Here is a 16,853-nt window from a genome sequence, read left to right as displayed (position 1 = left end):
GCGCTGACTTTCTGTGAAAAGATCCGTGCCTGGCTTAGATTATTTGTTCTTATCTCACAGTACAAAATTGTACATCGGTCTAGCTGTGTGTTTGCACCACTCGCAAATTACACACAGTTCTAGTTGTTTTAAGCTTGTGAATGTTTGTGGCAGAGAAAAAGAGAGATTCCTCAGCATGTGCTGTGATCACCTGCTTCAGTTACGACAGATGATTTTCCATCAGGCAGTGAAAGAGTTAAGTCTGACTCTGCATGCACCGAGCAGGCCTCCCTCCCCTTCTCTCCATCCATCCATTTTTACTGTGTGTGTTCGCGTGTTTATAGGGGGCTGTGCCATCTGCAGGCTCAGTGCCTGGATTTGTGATAAGCACACACAACTTAGTTTGATAACAAACTAAACAGCAGCTTCCGCCTCCGCGCCGTAGTTTGGGATTCTTACACGGTCCGTGCGCTTCTCGCTGACTGCTTTGGGCTTTAAATATCTTTCTCCACTAGTTCTTCTCTGTGCGACAGCTACGGGATATGCCGAGAGGCGGAGGCGTTTCTTATTCTACCCAAAGCTTCCCCAAGTTGGGACCCCACTGACGCGCTATGACATGAAGGTAAGAGGGAAAGTGGACACGGTGGAGACGATCTTTATGTTTTTCGTGGTTTCTTTTCGTTTTATCGGGGTTTTAACTTTTAAACTCGGAAACAAGGCTGAGTCACGGTCACATACTTCACCTACCCGATCATCGCATTTGACGCAATAATGGCCCCGGTCTTCCTAGTTTGGGACAGAAAGAGCATGCCAGGAAAAGAGCCGCGCTTTCCCCCAGCGGGTCAGTGATTTTTCTCACGGCTGTAGCCCGCAGTGAAGAATACCTGGGCGGGTATGTAGGCCCGATCTGGGAGCAGTTTTATTTGGGGCGGGGGGTTGCGTCCTATAAGTGCAGCTAGATCGCGTTCTTTTAATTTAAGCAGGACTTTTTTTCTTTCTTTTTTTTTTTTTAATTGTTTAAATCCTCCAAATTTGAAAATGGTCAAGTCAAGGTCAGAAATGGAAAATCAGTTGTGTTTTTGTGCGTGTTAATGTTTTGGGCCTGCTTCTCTTCCTGGCTGTACTTTGAACTTTGTGATAATTAACGAAATCGAGGTGCCAAAATTTGACTTAAAAAGAATTTATCGTCTTCATTTTGCCACATTAACAGAGGCAGAAATCTGTCCAGAGAGACTTTAACTGACTTCTGTTAAACATTTCTCCTCTGCTAGCCCTCATAAAACCACCTTTTCCTTTAAACTGACTTCCACTGACAGAAAGTTATAGGAAGAACGCATTTTCTCTTATTTTCTGGGCACAGCTATGTAGTTTCAAGAAGGGCCTAAGCAGTGAACCGGGCCTGCATTGATCACTGAACCTGCTGTTCTTTGAACCAGAAATAGACTCACTCACTCCCTCTTATCCTGGTACAGTCAAAGGTACAGCTAAATCTTTTGAGAGACAAAAGTAGCAGTGTGCTCATATTTCGTGTAACACAATAGATTTTCAAGCGTAATTTTTGCTGTTTTACTTTTTTTTTTTTATTGTAAGTCCTACTGATGTGATTGGGCTGTCACTCATCTTTGTACTCCTTCATGTGGGGGAGAGGAAGCTTATCAGTTAGCTTATGATTCCCCTGACTATGTAAGACAAAGCAATCCAAAGTTCAGGACAAAGTGACATGTACTGTAAGGCATAATTTTCTGTAACTGCTGCAGAAAAACATTTTGGTGATTCAGGCAGATAGACATATGCTTACATGTACAGGACACTGGGTGTTTCGTTAGTTATGGGAGGCCCACCACCGCTGTCATGATGATGTAACCTGGTCAGACCAGCAGGGGAGGTGGAGCCCCTCCCTTTTCTCATAATGCCCAACACCTGCAGATTAAACAGTAGTCCCAGATACAGTGAGTTTGGTATGACACAAAACTGTGCTTTTATTAGCAGCAAAAGTGACGAATGAAATAAGATATAGCAAATATTTGTCAAGCTGGTGGCTGCCCGCTTAGGAACAGTGCACTGCATGCCTTAAGCCATCGCCCATGTCTTCAAGTAAATTCGGGGAAAACCGAGATCAGGTGTTTTTTTTTTTTTTCACTTTGCTCAGAGGCGTGGAGTTATTTCTCTCCTTCCAAACACTAATAATGGGTGGGAAAACATGAGAGCTAGGCGAGCTCACTAATGCTGCTGATAATTGCAGACAGAAGATGATGTATAAGGAGTTATAAAGCTGACAAGTTATGTGAAATTCTTATTTTACATATGCATATGCTTAAATCATGTTTTTATTCTTCCAGAAGGAGCACACTTGTGGACACAGCTGAAGTCACCTTTGGGCCTTCCCTTTAACCGCATTTTTCCATTAAGCTGAACAAGCCGTTTTCCTTTGAAGCAACACAGTGGGCTGGCCTGCTGCTGCTAGATTTTCTTCCTCTACCTGTTAAACACCGCTGCCATCATGCAGACATCATCGATCCGCCGCCAAATGAAAAACATGGTCAACAACTACACCGAGGCCGAGATAAAGGTTAGAGAGGCCACCTCCAACGACCCCTGGGGACCCTCCAGCTCGCTCATGGCTGAAATTGCAGATCTGACCTTCAATGTTGTGGCTTTCGCAGAGGTTATGGGTATGGTCTGGAAGAGGCTCAATGATCACGGCAAAAACTGGAGGCATGTTTACAAGGCGCTCACGCTACTGGACTATTTAATCAAAACAGGGTCTGAGCGCGTAGCCAGGGATTGCCGGGACAACATATACAGCATTCAGACACTGAGAGACTTCCAGTACTTAGATCGAGATGGACGTGACCAGGGCCTCAATGTGAGGGAAAAGGCTAAACAGTTGGTGGCTCTGTTGAGGGATGAAGAAAAGCTAAAGAAGGAGCGAACCCAGGCACTGAAGACCAAAACACGCATGACAGGGGTCACAAGTAGCTTAGGTTCGAGTCCCTTACCTCCTCCTTACCCAGGATACCCGAGTGATGAGGGCGTCAGGTGCAGAAGCTCTCCTTCCTCCTTCCACTGTGAGTAGCAGGGGCTGTTGTGTAACTACAGACTATATATTACATTACTCAAAGCACACAGTGTTGAGTACTTGAATATTTCCTTTTGCACGGGAGCTGTCATTTTTCTGAATCACTCACATGGCAAGTCACAAGTTAAAATGGTCATGAGTTCATCTGATAAGTTCCCTGAACTCTTATGTGATGAAGTAAATCAAAACCTGTTTTCAAGGTAGTTTCGAAAACACTATTAGTTTTAATACTCACGCTCCACCTTTCCGAGCCTTGACATGCATAAACTGACTGCGATTTCGTTTCAGTTTTGCTCTCTTCACACTGTTGGGCATCTGCATTCCTTTGATTGTCTGGCAGCTAAACTGGATTTATGATAGAGAAGAGGCCCAATGTGTGCTTGTTTCACTCCAACACAGGTTTACAGCATGTTTGCTTGAGGTGATGCTCTGTCATCTGCCACTTAAGTGTTTAGGTCATTAGATGGGTTGATGATATAAGACTGAAATTTTCAGTGTGCGACTGAGGAGAGATGGTATCACTGACTTCATCAGCTACAAGTGACAACTCTAACTGGAAAGCTAAATGCATCATTTATAAATGTGGTGCTACTGGTCTGTACTATACTTTGGCAAATGTGTGGTCTTTGTGGGGAATGTTGTTTAAAAAGTCCGTTAGTAACTTTTGCCCTTGTGGTGTCTCAAGGGCAGATGTTTATCTTTTTATGTCTGTGGCTTGCTTCATGAGGGAAAAGTAAATACTGTATACCCGCAAGACGGTATATGACTGTATTTTCTTTCTTTCTTTTTTTTGTTCAACAGATTTTCCACCTAATACAAATTACTAGCATACTTTTCTGAGCAAGAATGAGTGCCAGCGGAAGCACATGGCCAGTGTCCAATTTCTAGCTCTGGTTCTGTGGTTCAGAGATACTATAAAAATAGCATGGTTTATTTGAAGGAGGCTTTCCTATCCATTCCAGAAATCATAGCAAGGAATTGGATAAAGAAACCCCAGATGATTTAGAAAGCCCCACCAGTCCTCTGTTGTTGTTTCTCTCTAGCTGATTTTAACTATAAAAAGGGGGGATATTTTGGTGATTTCCAGAAGATTCCATGATAATGATAATGATTAGTACCGTGGGAGGGGGTCACCAGGTTGTCAGCAGCTAATTGCTAGAAAGTATTCCAGCTCAGACGGGGGATATTGAGGGGCAGTGCGGTGGAAAAGATTGGTTTCCGAGACCTGACTTTTCCAGCGTGTGGCCTGCTTCCCTCTTTTAGCCCTGTGACCCACAGCCTGGCACCCAGACTGGTAAGCTGCCAGCTCCCCCCGACCCCCTTCCCTATTCCCTCTCTCAAATCTGGACCTGAATCCTCCAACTGGCCCAGAGGATTCGGGGTAATAAGGTGGGCCCCACTCCAATCCATCCATTCCTCTCCCCCACCACCAGCCGAACTCTCCACACAGCCACACCATTGTTCTCAGTGCAGGCAGACTGTGGCAAGCAATGTGATCAAAGGCCCTTAACAACAGGCAATGGAAAATTAACATGCAAAAACAGTGCCAGCTCGTTTCTGACCTTAAAAATCACCCTAAAGTGTTTCTTTCTTGGCTTTGCATCCCCTTCCTCCCTCCATCTGTTGATGTTTCTCTCATCCTATGGCTCCCCATTCCTCCCTAAAACCCACTCCCCTCTGCTCTTTCTCTCCTCAACTAGCTCCAGACCTGGAACAAGCACGCCCAGCAACCAGTGGCGAAGAGGAGCTACAGCTGCAGCTGGCCCTGGCTATGAGCCGAGAAGAAAGTGAAAAGGTACAAAAACACACAACACACTCGCTCTTTCAGTGAGCACAAACCTTTCACGCTTACAGGCACATGCGCCAGACAGAAAGAGGCTTCTTCGCTTTGTTGTTGACATTTTATGCTGTAGTAAAACATTAAACAGCTGCCCCAGTGGTGAAGCGTTGCTCCTGACTGTGTATTTCCCAGAACTGTTGTCAGAAAATGATATCATCAGCTCAACCTCTGATGTAGCCAACAATGACCGAGCACAGTGAGGAAGCTGGGAGCGAAAGAGTGAGAAGCCAGACAGAATGTGTGCATTGATCCACTCTCAAGCTTCCACAGCCCGCCCCGGTCTCCATGCCAAGGGCAGCTTTGCCCTCGGAGACTTCCTGCTTCAGCTCCTGTAGGAATATATTAGAGTGCATATCAGTTTCCACTTCAGCAATCAGACAAATCGGCTGTGATTTTTGATAAGAAATCCAAGGCATTTGATCTGTTTCTCTTCTTTCCAGCATAGCCTATCATTACAGCAAAATCAAGCATGCTTTTTTACCATTTTTTTTGATTTGCCTTCCTCCAATTCCCTCATGTGTAACTCTAGCCACCTCCTCGAGTGGATATCGATGAGCAGACCCAGCTCCAGATCGCTATGAGCCTCAGCAAAGAGGAGGCCCACCAGGTACATGTATACTGGGAGGGATGCAGCTACCTTTGCATTTTTTCTTTGTCCCTTGGTTTAAACATTTAACCCAGTATCACATTCCAGTGTTTTTCCTTCACAGAAGCAACTGCATGCCTACTCACTTTCTCTCCTTCCTACAACTGAACTATCCGCCCTTCACTCACTCACTTTTGAACAGCAAAGAAATATGCAACTTTCTCTAAAAATTAACCAATTGTGGTTTCATCCTTTGTTTTTTCTTATACTAACCATAAGTTGTTTCCTCTGAGTACACTTGTATGAGACACACATCTCAGGCTCTGACCTGGTGCTGCTGACCTTCTGGTGTGGTGCCAGGGAAGGGCAAAGGACTGGCTCCTTCACATTGATTGGGAAACCTGTTAAATTTGCTTGTGAAGTACTGTGAGGATGCCCAACTTTATTTCTGGTAAAATGGAAGCTGACTGTAAATCCCTCCTTGGTTTACACTTTCACAGCCAGTCCAACGCGCTCCTGCTGCTGCCCTGGATATGGACGAGGAAACTCAGCTCCAGTTGGCCCTGAGCTTGAGCAAGGAGGAGCACCAGCAGGTAGAGTGTCCTGGGGAGTGGGTGAGAGGACTTGAACCATTTCCTAAGCACTTTTGAAATAGACAGTAAGAACTGTCGTGACATTTTTCACAAGTTATTTATAAAAAATGAAGGTGCAGGTGACCACACTTGTCACTTCAGTTTGAATTACAGTGCTGTGCAAAAGACTTGAGCCACCCCCTCATTTCTGGCTTCTACGGAACCAGACTTCTTGTAACTGTTTTATTTTTTGAAGTTGTCTTAAGCCATAATTCTCCAGACTTTTTGGAGGTCTTTCAAAGCTTTTCCTTGGACATTGACTGTTTTTTCCACTCATTATTAAAGGATTTTTATTTTCTTGGTAGTGTTACGTGGCTTAAAAAAAACAATCATTTAAGCAAAAAAAAAGGCAGCCTGCTCAAGTGATGAATCAGTGCTGTGTAAACACAGACAACTTAGCAAAGAAGCAACTGTAAATGGTATATTTTGGCACTTCCAGTCTGTCACAAAAATCAAAAAAAATTTTCCATTTTCTTTAGTTGAATCTATGAAAAGTACTAAAGATGACACGGTTTGACAAACCAAAAAGAATCATTTTGCACCAACAAGGTGATTCCCACAAAGCTATTAGCTAAAACTCGCCATATCTCAGCATGGTGTGCGGTGTGTTCATTATAAATTTAAGGAAATCAGACAAGTGGAGGACAAAAGAAGTGGAAGGACTAAAAAAGGAAATGGAAAGCATCTGAAAGTCATCCATCCATCTTCTTTTGCTTATCCAATTCAGAGTCATGGGTGGGCTGGAGCGTATCCCAACTGCCATAGGGCGAATGGTAGGGTGCACCCTGGGCAGGTCGCCAATGTGTCTCAGGGTTTATCATGTTCTTAAGAAACAGGAAAAATCCAGCAAAGAAAAACACACAGTGGAACACTATTGGTCATGAATTAACCTCCACAGAGCCCACACCTCACCATTATTGTAACAGTGTGAGATCATCTTGACAGAGAACAGAAGTAAAGACAGCCAACATCCAAAGAAGAAAGAAAGCTGCTATATATGCTGTATTTCAAGCCATCTTATTCCACATCTTAAATAAATAAATCATAAATGAATACATTACTATTTTGCCTATTTCTTTATATCCCAGTGATATATATATATATAAGGAAATTAAATGTGGGTCAAAACTTTTGCACAATACTTTATTTATAATGTAAATTCAGACTTGCTTCCTGAATAGCTCAGGAGAATATTACCTGTTTAATTTCAGTCCTCTGTTACAACATAAGCCATTATATGATCAGTGCCACTTGTCCTAAATCATCCTTTCTCTCTGTATTTTTTTTTTTAAATTATATTTTCCCCCATACAACCTTTACAGTACCTTATTGCCACACTTTCTGCTTCCTTTTCTTTGCCTTGTTTGAAAAAGTTGTATAACGTTCACTTTGTTGTATTATCTCGGCAACCTTTGGACCCCCGCTTCCTGTCTCACTCTCTTTGTCTCTTTCCTCCCCCTTTTTTACCCTCTCTGTCTACACTCCTATATAGTAACACAATAGAACTGCTCTGTTAGAGATCACAGGGATGCTCTGCTTTCTGTCCTCTCTTTGGCCAGGGAATTTTCTGGTTTCTGCCAACTGTGTACATATGTTGCATAGGAAAAATGCAAGCCATCTATTTTTCCTGTGCACCGTCACTGAATGAGAAATATAGTGTGATGTGACAATATGTGACCCGTAAAGGCTTACGTGTGTCTTTTATCTGTTGAAAGGAGCAGCTCAGCCGCCAAGGAGATGAGTCCCTGCTCCAGAAAGCTCTGGACGAGAGCAAACGTGAAATGGAGAAAAAAGGCGGGGTATGAAAGCTTGAAACATAAGCAGTAGTATATGACTATGAAAACATTCAATAATACTGTCAAAATATATGTTGAAATATAAACTTTTTCTGGTTTTGTTTTTTTCTTTGATGAATTTGGTCAGACGGCCTTTATGGACCTGGTAGATGTTTTCGCAGTACCCACAGATCTGCCTCCCAGTGACCATCGGTGGAATAATGCCTCACACCAGGCAGCTGCTGGGGCTGGAGGTACAGACCATTGGGACTCTTTCGGTGAGCCTTGAGTTGGCTTGGTCATGGTATATTATTTTAGATGGAATCGTATGAAGATGAAGAATCTTTTTTTTTTTTTTTTTTTTTTTACATGAAACTCTCTGCTTTTTGTACCTACAAAATAATTTGAACTGCTCACCGGCTAACACTCTTTTATTTGTGTGTTAATTAAGAAGGCAGCCGCGTTCCAAGAGCTGATTCTCCATGGATGGTACCTCCACCTTCAAATAGCCCTCCCCCACCGTGGGAACCTCCAGCCAACCCCTGGGATCCACCACAGGACAACGTCTCCAGCCTCAGTCCTGTATGGTCTTTGCCTGCAAATACAGGTGAGTGTTTTCACTTACAAGTAGGGTAACTAAAATAAAGACGTCACCTGGATATCTTAAAAACTACCTATGTTCCACAGAAAGTTAAATAGCATTTCTGTCATGTTTTTATCCTCGTCAGGAGCTGATCTGTTCACAGCGCCTTTAGGAAGATCAGCCCCTACAGAACCTGCTCCCCGAACTCTAAGTCCCTCAGGTAAACAATACACTATCTGCTATTCTTGTTCTACTTTTTGTACGTTGGTTCCACTTGCAGTCTTACTTGTCTTTCTACTTTTCTGCTGACAGATGCTGATCTGTTTGATGACGCTATGGATGGTGGTCAGGTGAACGGGGCTAGTGGGCGAGAGGACAGCCCTGAGCTTTTTGACCTTTCTCGTCTTCGAGAAAGCCTGAATGACCCCAGCTCTCGAACATGCCGGACACCCGAGTCCTTCCTGGACCCTTCGGCAGCTTCCTTGGTGAACTTGGACAGCTTGATCCCAGGAAACCCATCAGCCAAGAACAAGAACCCGTTTTTATCAGGTATGTTTTGTATTATTGACTGCAGGTGTAGTCATTGCACTTTGTTATTGGACATACAGAGTAGTTAAAACATTGTATTCAAATCAGCCAGGTGCTGGTTGTGCATAAGATGAGCACAACCACCACCTGGCAGTGTTAATCATTTACCAGTGTGTGCCATGTACTGGTAAATGCAAGCGAGTGATAATCCGCTGCCATGTAACGACTGCAGTAAAACCCCCACGTGCAGAGTGCTAGATATTTCCATTTTTCCATTTATCCTTGCTGGTATCTGTTTTTTGTGATCTCCAGTTGGTTTGTGAATGAGAATTAAAGTTTTTTTTTTTGTTCCTGCCTTTTAAATCTCAGATGAGTTTTGGGAACAGTGTGTGCTTGAAACTGTAGCGTCATGAGAGACATAAAGAGGTCATTGACTCATCAGGTTCAAGGCTCAGTTTTAGAAAAAATAAACTTTGAATAGGTGTTAAAAGTAGACTTTTTCTCTTTATTTCTTTTCACATAGGCCTGAATGCTCCTTCACCCAGCAATCCATTCCAAGCAGATCAGCCGAAACTAAGTCTAAATCAAATGGGCACCGGCTCCGCCTTGACGGCTCCCCACGCCACTTCTCTTCCATACAGTGCCTCCTTGCCGCTGCCTACAAGTCATCCGGGTGCCAGCATCCCGTCGTCACATACTCACCCCACCCATCCTGGACTGGACTTGCCAGTGAGGCTCCCTGAGCCCTTGTTGCCTTTCTCTTCAGCAAGTGCTCAGGGATCACAGGCCGCACAGAGCAGTCAAAACCCCTTCTTATGAGGACAAACTAAACCGGAAAAAATATTTTAGAAAAATGGAAATTCACTAAATTGTCCTCTTGAAATATTGCTCTAACTGCACACCAAACTACAGCCCAATGGACTTGTATGAAAAACCTATTCTTAGTTGTTTTTATATTCTTGTAATGCACAATAACCTTTAGGTAGACGCAAGCTGAATCTGCTCTTCACTGCAGCAACATATCCTGCTCCTCTTTTAATGAACAGACTACAACAGAGATAACACTTTTTTTTTTTTTTTTTTTTTTTTTTAAATCTAACTACCAAGTGTCAAGTACAATTTCAAGGTCATACCCTACAACGTAGAAACAAAAGGTCTGATAATATTTTGCTGTCAACAAACTAAGCTGTAAGTAGAGGGAAGATGCATTACAGGTTTAGGTGGTCACTGCTGATTACACATTCTCGGTATGTGCACATCTACCTGTTCGCTGCTTGAAGTACTGCATCATACTGGTATATGGCTGGAACAGAGCTGGTGGGGAAAAATCAGTGTATACCAGTCTGCTATTATGAAATTCAAGTGGCGAATGAAGTAATAGTTTGGGAGGACTGTGAGCAAATAATTCATATGAAGTAACCTTAAAAAATGTATGAATATGAGTTTATTCATTGCTTGCAAACCACTGACTTCACCAAATATAGGAGTGTATTTACAACACTGCTCAGTTCTTCACATGGGTTTATTCACTTGCATTTACTCATTTCCCTTGGTATCAATACATGCTACATGAAATCATGACGACTCAGTATCACTGTCTCATAAGCAGTTTGCGCCCCCTGCTGGTAGTGAAGTCAGCAATATTACCTCTTCTTACATTACACCACTACCAGAATAAACAGAAAAAAGTGACAATAAGCCAAAAAAGAAACACAAAAAACTGCTCCTCTCAATTAAAACATAACATCCACATACACTGAAAACAAAGTTCATACACAAAATCCAAATTTCATTAAGAAAAAAAACATATACAAAGATAAATACTGAATGCCTTACATGAGAAAATATTCTGTAAAATCTTCATAAAGTTCTATAAGAGTTGTTACTCTTTTTTTTTTTTTAATATTAAATATTGTGCTACCAAAGATAAACACTCTTACACGAGAAACACACCATGAAAACCTCAACAGAGTAGCATATAAGCTGATAAAGACCAAAAGGCAGAACATTTTTTGTATAAACAGTATCACTATTATAAGATACAAATACAGAAACTGGCACGCACGCACACACACACAGTCACTGGCCACTTTATTAAGTATACCTCACTAGTTCAGGGTTGGACCCATTTTTCCTTCAGAGCTGTTTTAATTCTATTTAACAAGGTGCTAGAAACATTCCTTGGATTTTGGTCCATACTGACTTGACAGTCTTATGTATTTGCTGCAGATCTGTCATATGCACAACCATGGTGTGAGTTTGCACCAGACTTTGAAGTTGCTCCACTGGATTGAGATCTGGTGACTCTTGTGGCCATTTGAGTACAGTGAACTGATTGTCAAGTTCATGACTGGAGCTTTGTGACATACTGCGTTATCCTGCTGGGTGCAGGGTACCAAGAAAATATCCGGCACACGATTACACCACTACCAGCCTGATCCTCTGATATAAGGCAGCGTGGATCTATACTTTCATTTTATTTATGCCAAATTGTAACAATACCATCCAAATTGCTGGGAGAAACTTACACTCACTGGACCAGGCAACATTTTTCAATTCTTTGATGTCTAACTTTGGTTAGCCTGTGCAAACTATAGCCTGTTTCCTGTTCTTAGCCCCTCTGGTCTCCTTTTCCTCTGATCATCTACAACAACAAGGCCAGAGAACCCAGAGAACTCGGTTCAGCAGATCATCTTTACCATGTTTCAATGCTTAAACTAATTCAGTTACTGCCATGTTATTAGCTGATTAGATATTTGCATGAAAGAGTAATTGTGTACCTAATGAAGTAATCAGTAAGCGTATGTCACTTGACTGTGACGGACTCCAGCCAGCTCATCACCTCTTTAAGTCCCTCTCCAGATCTGGCACTGACTTCCAGTGTTGTGATTGGCTGAGTCGCAGATGCAACAATGTCATCCATCCTGAACAGTGACTTTATCTCTATAAGGCTCATAGTGCAAGGCATGTCCCTGGGGGAAAATATAAAATTGGAAAAGAAAATCAAAAATTTCCTAGTGGTATTATTAGCTTTCCTTATTACATACAAATTGCATTAAACCTGCTAGAGATCCTGTACAATATGGTAAAACACTAATAGAGACTGATGTGTATTCTACGAGTGTCACCTCTTGTTGAAGAGAATAAGCACAGAGGCCTTGCTCAGAGGCTCAGCTGACAGTACTGACAGCAACTGGATACAGGAGGAGGATATCTGAGCAATGTTGGCCGAATCCACCATGAACTATGGAGAAACAAAAGAAATCTACTCAAGTACTTCAATTTAGTAAACCCATATTGAATATTACAAATATAAACAGCATGTATACAAAGATCATACAATGACAGAGGAGCAGTCTTTGAAGTAACTGGGCCATATAGGGCCCATGCAGCCTCCCAGCTCTCTCACAGTCACCTTCTTCTTCTTCACGGTTAGATCTGTCAGATTGGTTCCTACCTACAAAGAATGAAGACTGGAGATGGAGAACTTACACGGATAAGGTGTCAGAGACTTTGAACTGTCCATTAGTACTTACTGTGGGAAGAGTTGAAGGTGGTGTCCCCAATTCATCTAAACCATGTACGATAAACTGTAAATGAAATCTGATAGGAAAATCGACTGGAGACAGCATTGCTATCAGCTTTAAAGAAAAACATTTTGAAATGTTTACGCAATATTTTATGAGCTATGAAAGTAGAACTTGAATATTTGTTATGAGTAAGGTTGGTGATGTCACAGCTGAGAGACTACTGTTGACTTGTCACCTCACAAATGAAATCACGTCATCTGTTCAGATGACAGTTTATTAATAATCCACCAATTTGGGCTAAGTTTATATGCGATGGGCCCCATGCATGTAATCTAGGCAACTGGAGGATAGTGTTTAACTTGTGCTGTTGCAGATCACTTCCCTTTCAATCTCTGAAATAGCTATGTGAACGAGAACTGCCTCCAGATAAATACTGGAAAAACCAAAGGGCTGGTGGTGAACGTCCACAGGCACAAATATCCTTCTCCACTTACGAAATGGAGAATGTGGACTATATCAAAAAAAATGCTATTTACCAAAAAGGACAGAGCAGGCTGTATCTGGTAAGTATGCCAAGGACTTTTGAAGTGCAGGAGAAGCTCCTGAAGACTGTGGTTCCAACAGCTATCTGTAATGGTGCTGGTCTGTTGGGGCAGCAGTATCTCTACTGGGGTCAAAAAGAATTGAAACAGGTAGACCAAGAGTGCCAACGTGATGCCCTCTTGACATCTTGGAGGTAGTAAGTGACAGGTAGCATGGTAGCTAAACACATCCCACCCCATGCAGGACACTCTTACAGCACTGAGCAGCTTCTTCAGCGTCAGGCTGCTGGACCCACGGTGTGTAAAGGAGCAATATTGGAGGTCTTTTCATCCAGCAGAGCCGCAGCAGTAAAACACATGTATACTTACACATGCACACATTGGGGACTGATAAATCACAGTGTGCAACTGTTTTCAACACTCCATCTTCTATTAGCATCATCTGGGGCTCTGTTTTTTTGCTTCTAGGCATCTAAAGATGTTATTTTATTTTATCACTGCGACATATATGTACACACATTTAAATTATACTTCGTCTATCTTGTACATGTTTCCTATTGTTTTATATAATTATAATTATTACTGTTATTATCCACTTTCTGACCATTGACAATTTCACATTACAGTACAGCACTAATTTCTGCTGTAATGTGAATTTCCAAACTATTGGACTAATAAGGGCTACCAAAGCTTAAATATTGTAATAATAATCTCTCTTACAGATCTTATTATGAAAATGAATTTGTACACATACCGATGCAAAATAAAATAACACTGGGTATCGACATTTGGCAATTGGGAAAGGCGATATACAAACCCTGGTCGTCCATTACTTAGCAACTTAAGTACTACACAAGCTCATAGGCTAAATTAGTTAGCTAATTAAGCTATTTGGTAGTATTTCCTTTTACGTCAAAGAAATTCACATGGCCACAAAGGATATTTTGTAGACGTTTGAGCAACAACGTCTTTCCAACACCGGTCGCTCCGAGGAGTAAACACATTTCTTTGCTGGTCATGCCGGTTTTTCCGCAGAACCATAGTTAAACTCGTAGCGTATAGCTGTAGCCTCACTTGGCACCATGGCGACGTTCACGTGACCGGACAAACGTCGCAACTATTGGACAAAGTAGAAATCAATCAACCCAGACTTGTTTATGATTGGCTACTACTCAATCATTATTTACATAACGGAAGAAAAACAAGATCCTGCTTCGGGACAAAGTCCTGGTTGGCTGCCGCAACGGAAACTGTCAGAAAGACTTTCATACCCGCATTTGCGATGCGTAGGTGGTTTTAGTCCTGCTGTAACTGTCCTGGAACTGATGATAAATAATCATGGAAGCTAAGTTAAAGAGGGAGTTGGGGACAACCATGCTGAAATCAGCTGGTCATGCTGGAGGTGGATGCATCAGCGAGGGACAGAGTTATCATACTGACACTGGGAAAGTGTTTGTAAAGATAAATCACAAGAGTGAGGTATTTGTTATTGTTAGTTTTTCATTTTCTTTATCTGTTGTGTCATTCAGTTCATGATCGGCTTTCGGCGTGTGCTCAACTCGGGACTTAAATGAATGGGACATGATCCAGCAGCTGCACCACACTACTGTCCGTGGACTTTGTGTAGATGTTGTGGAGTGGAGAACAATGCAAAAATTCACATTTACTGAAGCTTGTGTTTACCAGACCGTGTTGTCCTGTCTTTAAATTATCCAGGCCAAACTGATGTTTGATGGAGAAATGGCCAGTCTGGAGGCTATTGTAAAGACAGAAACCGTGAAAGTCCCCAAGCCCATAAAGGTGATTGAGCTTGACACAGGAGGCTCTGTATTTGTGATGGAACATCTGGACATGAACAGTCTTAGCAAGTAAGAGAGCTCTTGACTACATTTTTTTCTTTAGTGCAGATTAAAGCAGAATTTGGGCAGATGAATTTAGTTTTAGAAACACTGAGCAAAATATTTTTTCAATGACATACTTGATTTTTAAACACAATGAGCAGGTACTCAAAACAGCTAGGAGAGAAGATGGCAGATCTGCATCTTCACAACAAGAAACAACTGGAAAAATTAAATAAAGAGCAACAGACAGTGGGTAATTCAGTTTAACTTCATCTTAGGATGCCACAATGTGGATAATACACACACACACACACACACACACACACACACACACACACACACACACACACACACACACACACACACACACACACCAATGAATAATAATGAACTGTGTCAAATTTAAGGTAAAAAGTTTGTGATTACTGTTTATTAATATTACGGCTATATATGCAGGAAAAGGAGCGGGGCAGTCAGATGTGGCTGCTGTTGAAAAATTTGGCTTCCATGTAACTACATGCTGTGGATATCTGCCACAGGTAAAGCCAATGTATATGTGTCTATATACTGTGTCTGCATTCTAGTGGAGGGTGTACAGTATTGATGTCTCTAAGTTGTGTTACAAATGTTTGGTCTCCAAATCTTCAAGATGTTAAAGTGAATTTCAGCAGCATCACAGTTTTTTCTCATTCTTACCTCTCCAGGACAATCAATGGCAGAGTGATTGGGTTCCATTCTACACCCAGCAGAGGCTACAGCACCAGCTTAACATGGTGGAGAAATCGTATGGAGACAGGGAGACCAGAGAACTATGGGCTGAGTTACAGGTGCAACCTCCCTTTGATCCTGTTTGAAATTAAACATATTTTGCACAAGACATTATGATTGTATCAGCATTGTAATGTGCATGTTGTGTCTCTTATTTCCAGCTGAAGATCCCTCAGTTCTTCAAAGATGTGGAGATAGTCCCTGCTCTCCTACATGGAGATTTATGGGGAGGAAACGTGGCAGAATGTGCAGACGGCCCAGTCATCTTCGATCCTGCTTCCTTCTACGGCCACTCTGAGTTTGAGTTGGGTATTGCTGGGATGTTTGGTGGCTTCAACAGTGCTTTTTACTCTGCATACCACAGCAAGATTCCCCAAGCACCAGGATTTGCAAAGAGGAACCAGCTTTACCAACTCTTCCACTACCTGAATCACTGGAACCACTTTGGTGGTGGTTACAAAGGTTCTTCCATAAGAGTTATGAAGACCCTGCTGAAATAAACACACTCACAGGCACTCTTAGAAAGCATTGCAGTCTTACATTGAAGTATTATGCGATTTTGCTTATTTGACCAAAAACAGTGTGTGAAGACATTAAACAACACATCTAACACTTTAATGTCTTCTGTACTGTGCAGAAAATACTGACCTAACATAGAAAAAACAGTTGCATCCTGCCAGCTCATCTGACACTTTCCTGCTTCCTAATATATAAAACAGAATCTGCAAATAAATTCTGTATTTTGCACAAGGTGTTACAGTGAATTAAGTGTAGTTTGTTTATAGACATAAATTAAACAAAACTTGCAAATCAGAAGTCTGTACTACACACCAATGACTGAACTTAAAAATTATTGTTTTTTATTTATTTATGTTAATATTGAGGAATCCTTTATAAGCAGGTAGAACAAACCAGAATCTGACTTTCACTATGGATGCAATGTTTTATATTTTATCTACATTATAGTAGAATGGCTACGAATGGAATAAAGGTTGGCATACTAACTACACCTACAAAATATCCCTGTATAACAGTGAGTCATTGCAAGCCCTTGTTGTGCATGGTATAACCATTATTAAATCCTAAGCGAATCCATTGTGTTTTTCCAGACCTGCTGAATTTGTTATTTATCTAGTGTGAAAACCTTTACACACTAGATTTACACACCTT

The 16,853-nt window shown here is 41.8% G+C and overlaps 3 protein-coding genes across 7 annotated transcripts; 2 read left to right on the top strand and 1 right to left on the bottom strand.

Annotated features, from left to right (window-relative positions):
- The first annotated feature begins 294 nt into the window (after nt 1–294).
- epn3a (epsin 3a) lies at nt 295–10,505 on the top strand. Of its 3 annotated transcripts, none has more exons than XM_012921411.4 (11): nt 296–601; nt 2,319–3,047; nt 4,759–4,853; nt 5,428–5,505; nt 5,985–6,077; nt 7,832–7,915; nt 8,040–8,145; nt 8,343–8,498; nt 8,620–8,694; nt 8,787–9,023; nt 9,526–10,505. In XM_012921411.4, exons 2-11 carry the CDS (start codon nt 2,480–2,482, stop codon nt 9,819–9,821), a joined length of 1,788 nt encoding a protein of 595 aa, XP_012776865.1. In that variant the 5' UTR covers nt 296–601; nt 2,319–2,479; the 3' UTR covers nt 9,822–10,505. The 3 variants fall into 3 exon arrangements, with proteins under 3 accessions (XP_004559559.1, XP_012776865.1, XP_012776864.1); XM_012921410.5 differs by having other exon boundaries at nt 8,040–8,169; XM_004559502.6 differs by lacking the exon at nt 5,428–5,505 and having other exon boundaries at nt 295–601; nt 8,040–8,169.
- Nucleotides 10,430–14,184, bottom strand: arl16 (ADP-ribosylation factor-like 16). Of its 3 annotated transcripts, none has more exons than XM_004559504.5 (6): nt 14,018–14,184; nt 12,539–12,594; nt 12,343–12,459; nt 12,131–12,246; nt 11,783–11,974; nt 10,430–11,646 (listed from the first exon to the last, which is right to left on the bottom strand). In XM_004559504.5, the coding sequence occupies exons 1-5, from the start codon at nt 14,091–14,093 to the stop codon at nt 11,809–11,811; spliced, it is 531 nt and encodes a 176-aa protein (XP_004559561.1). In that variant the 5' UTR covers nt 14,094–14,184; the 3' UTR covers nt 10,430–11,646; nt 11,783–11,808. The 3 variants fall into 3 exon arrangements, with proteins under 3 accessions (XP_004559561.1, XP_004559562.1, XP_004559560.1); XM_004559505.5 differs by having other exon boundaries at nt 11,845–11,974; XM_004559503.5 differs by having other exon boundaries at nt 10,430–11,974; nt 14,018–14,183.
- Nucleotides 14,185–14,196: 12 nt separating this feature from the next.
- On the top strand, nt 14,197–16,778 carry fn3krp (fructosamine 3 kinase related protein). Its single transcript, XM_004559499.5, has 6 exons — nt 14,197–14,553; nt 14,791–14,942; nt 15,077–15,168; nt 15,372–15,454; nt 15,620–15,742; nt 15,845–16,778. The coding sequence occupies exons 1-6, from the start codon at nt 14,413–14,415 to the stop codon at nt 16,181–16,183; spliced, it is 930 nt and encodes a 309-aa protein (XP_004559556.1). The 5' UTR covers nt 14,197–14,412; the 3' UTR covers nt 16,184–16,778.
- The last annotated feature ends 75 nt before the right edge of the window (nt 16,779–16,853 follow it).

Source organism: Maylandia zebra, linkage group LG4, assembly GCF_041146795.1.
Source record: "Maylandia zebra isolate NMK-2024a linkage group LG4, Mzebra_GT3a, whole genome shotgun sequence".
In the NCBI taxonomy this organism is placed as follows: Eukaryota; Metazoa; Chordata; class Actinopteri; order Cichliformes; family Cichlidae; genus Maylandia; species Maylandia zebra.
This window is presented reverse-complemented; position numbering and strand designations above follow the sequence as displayed.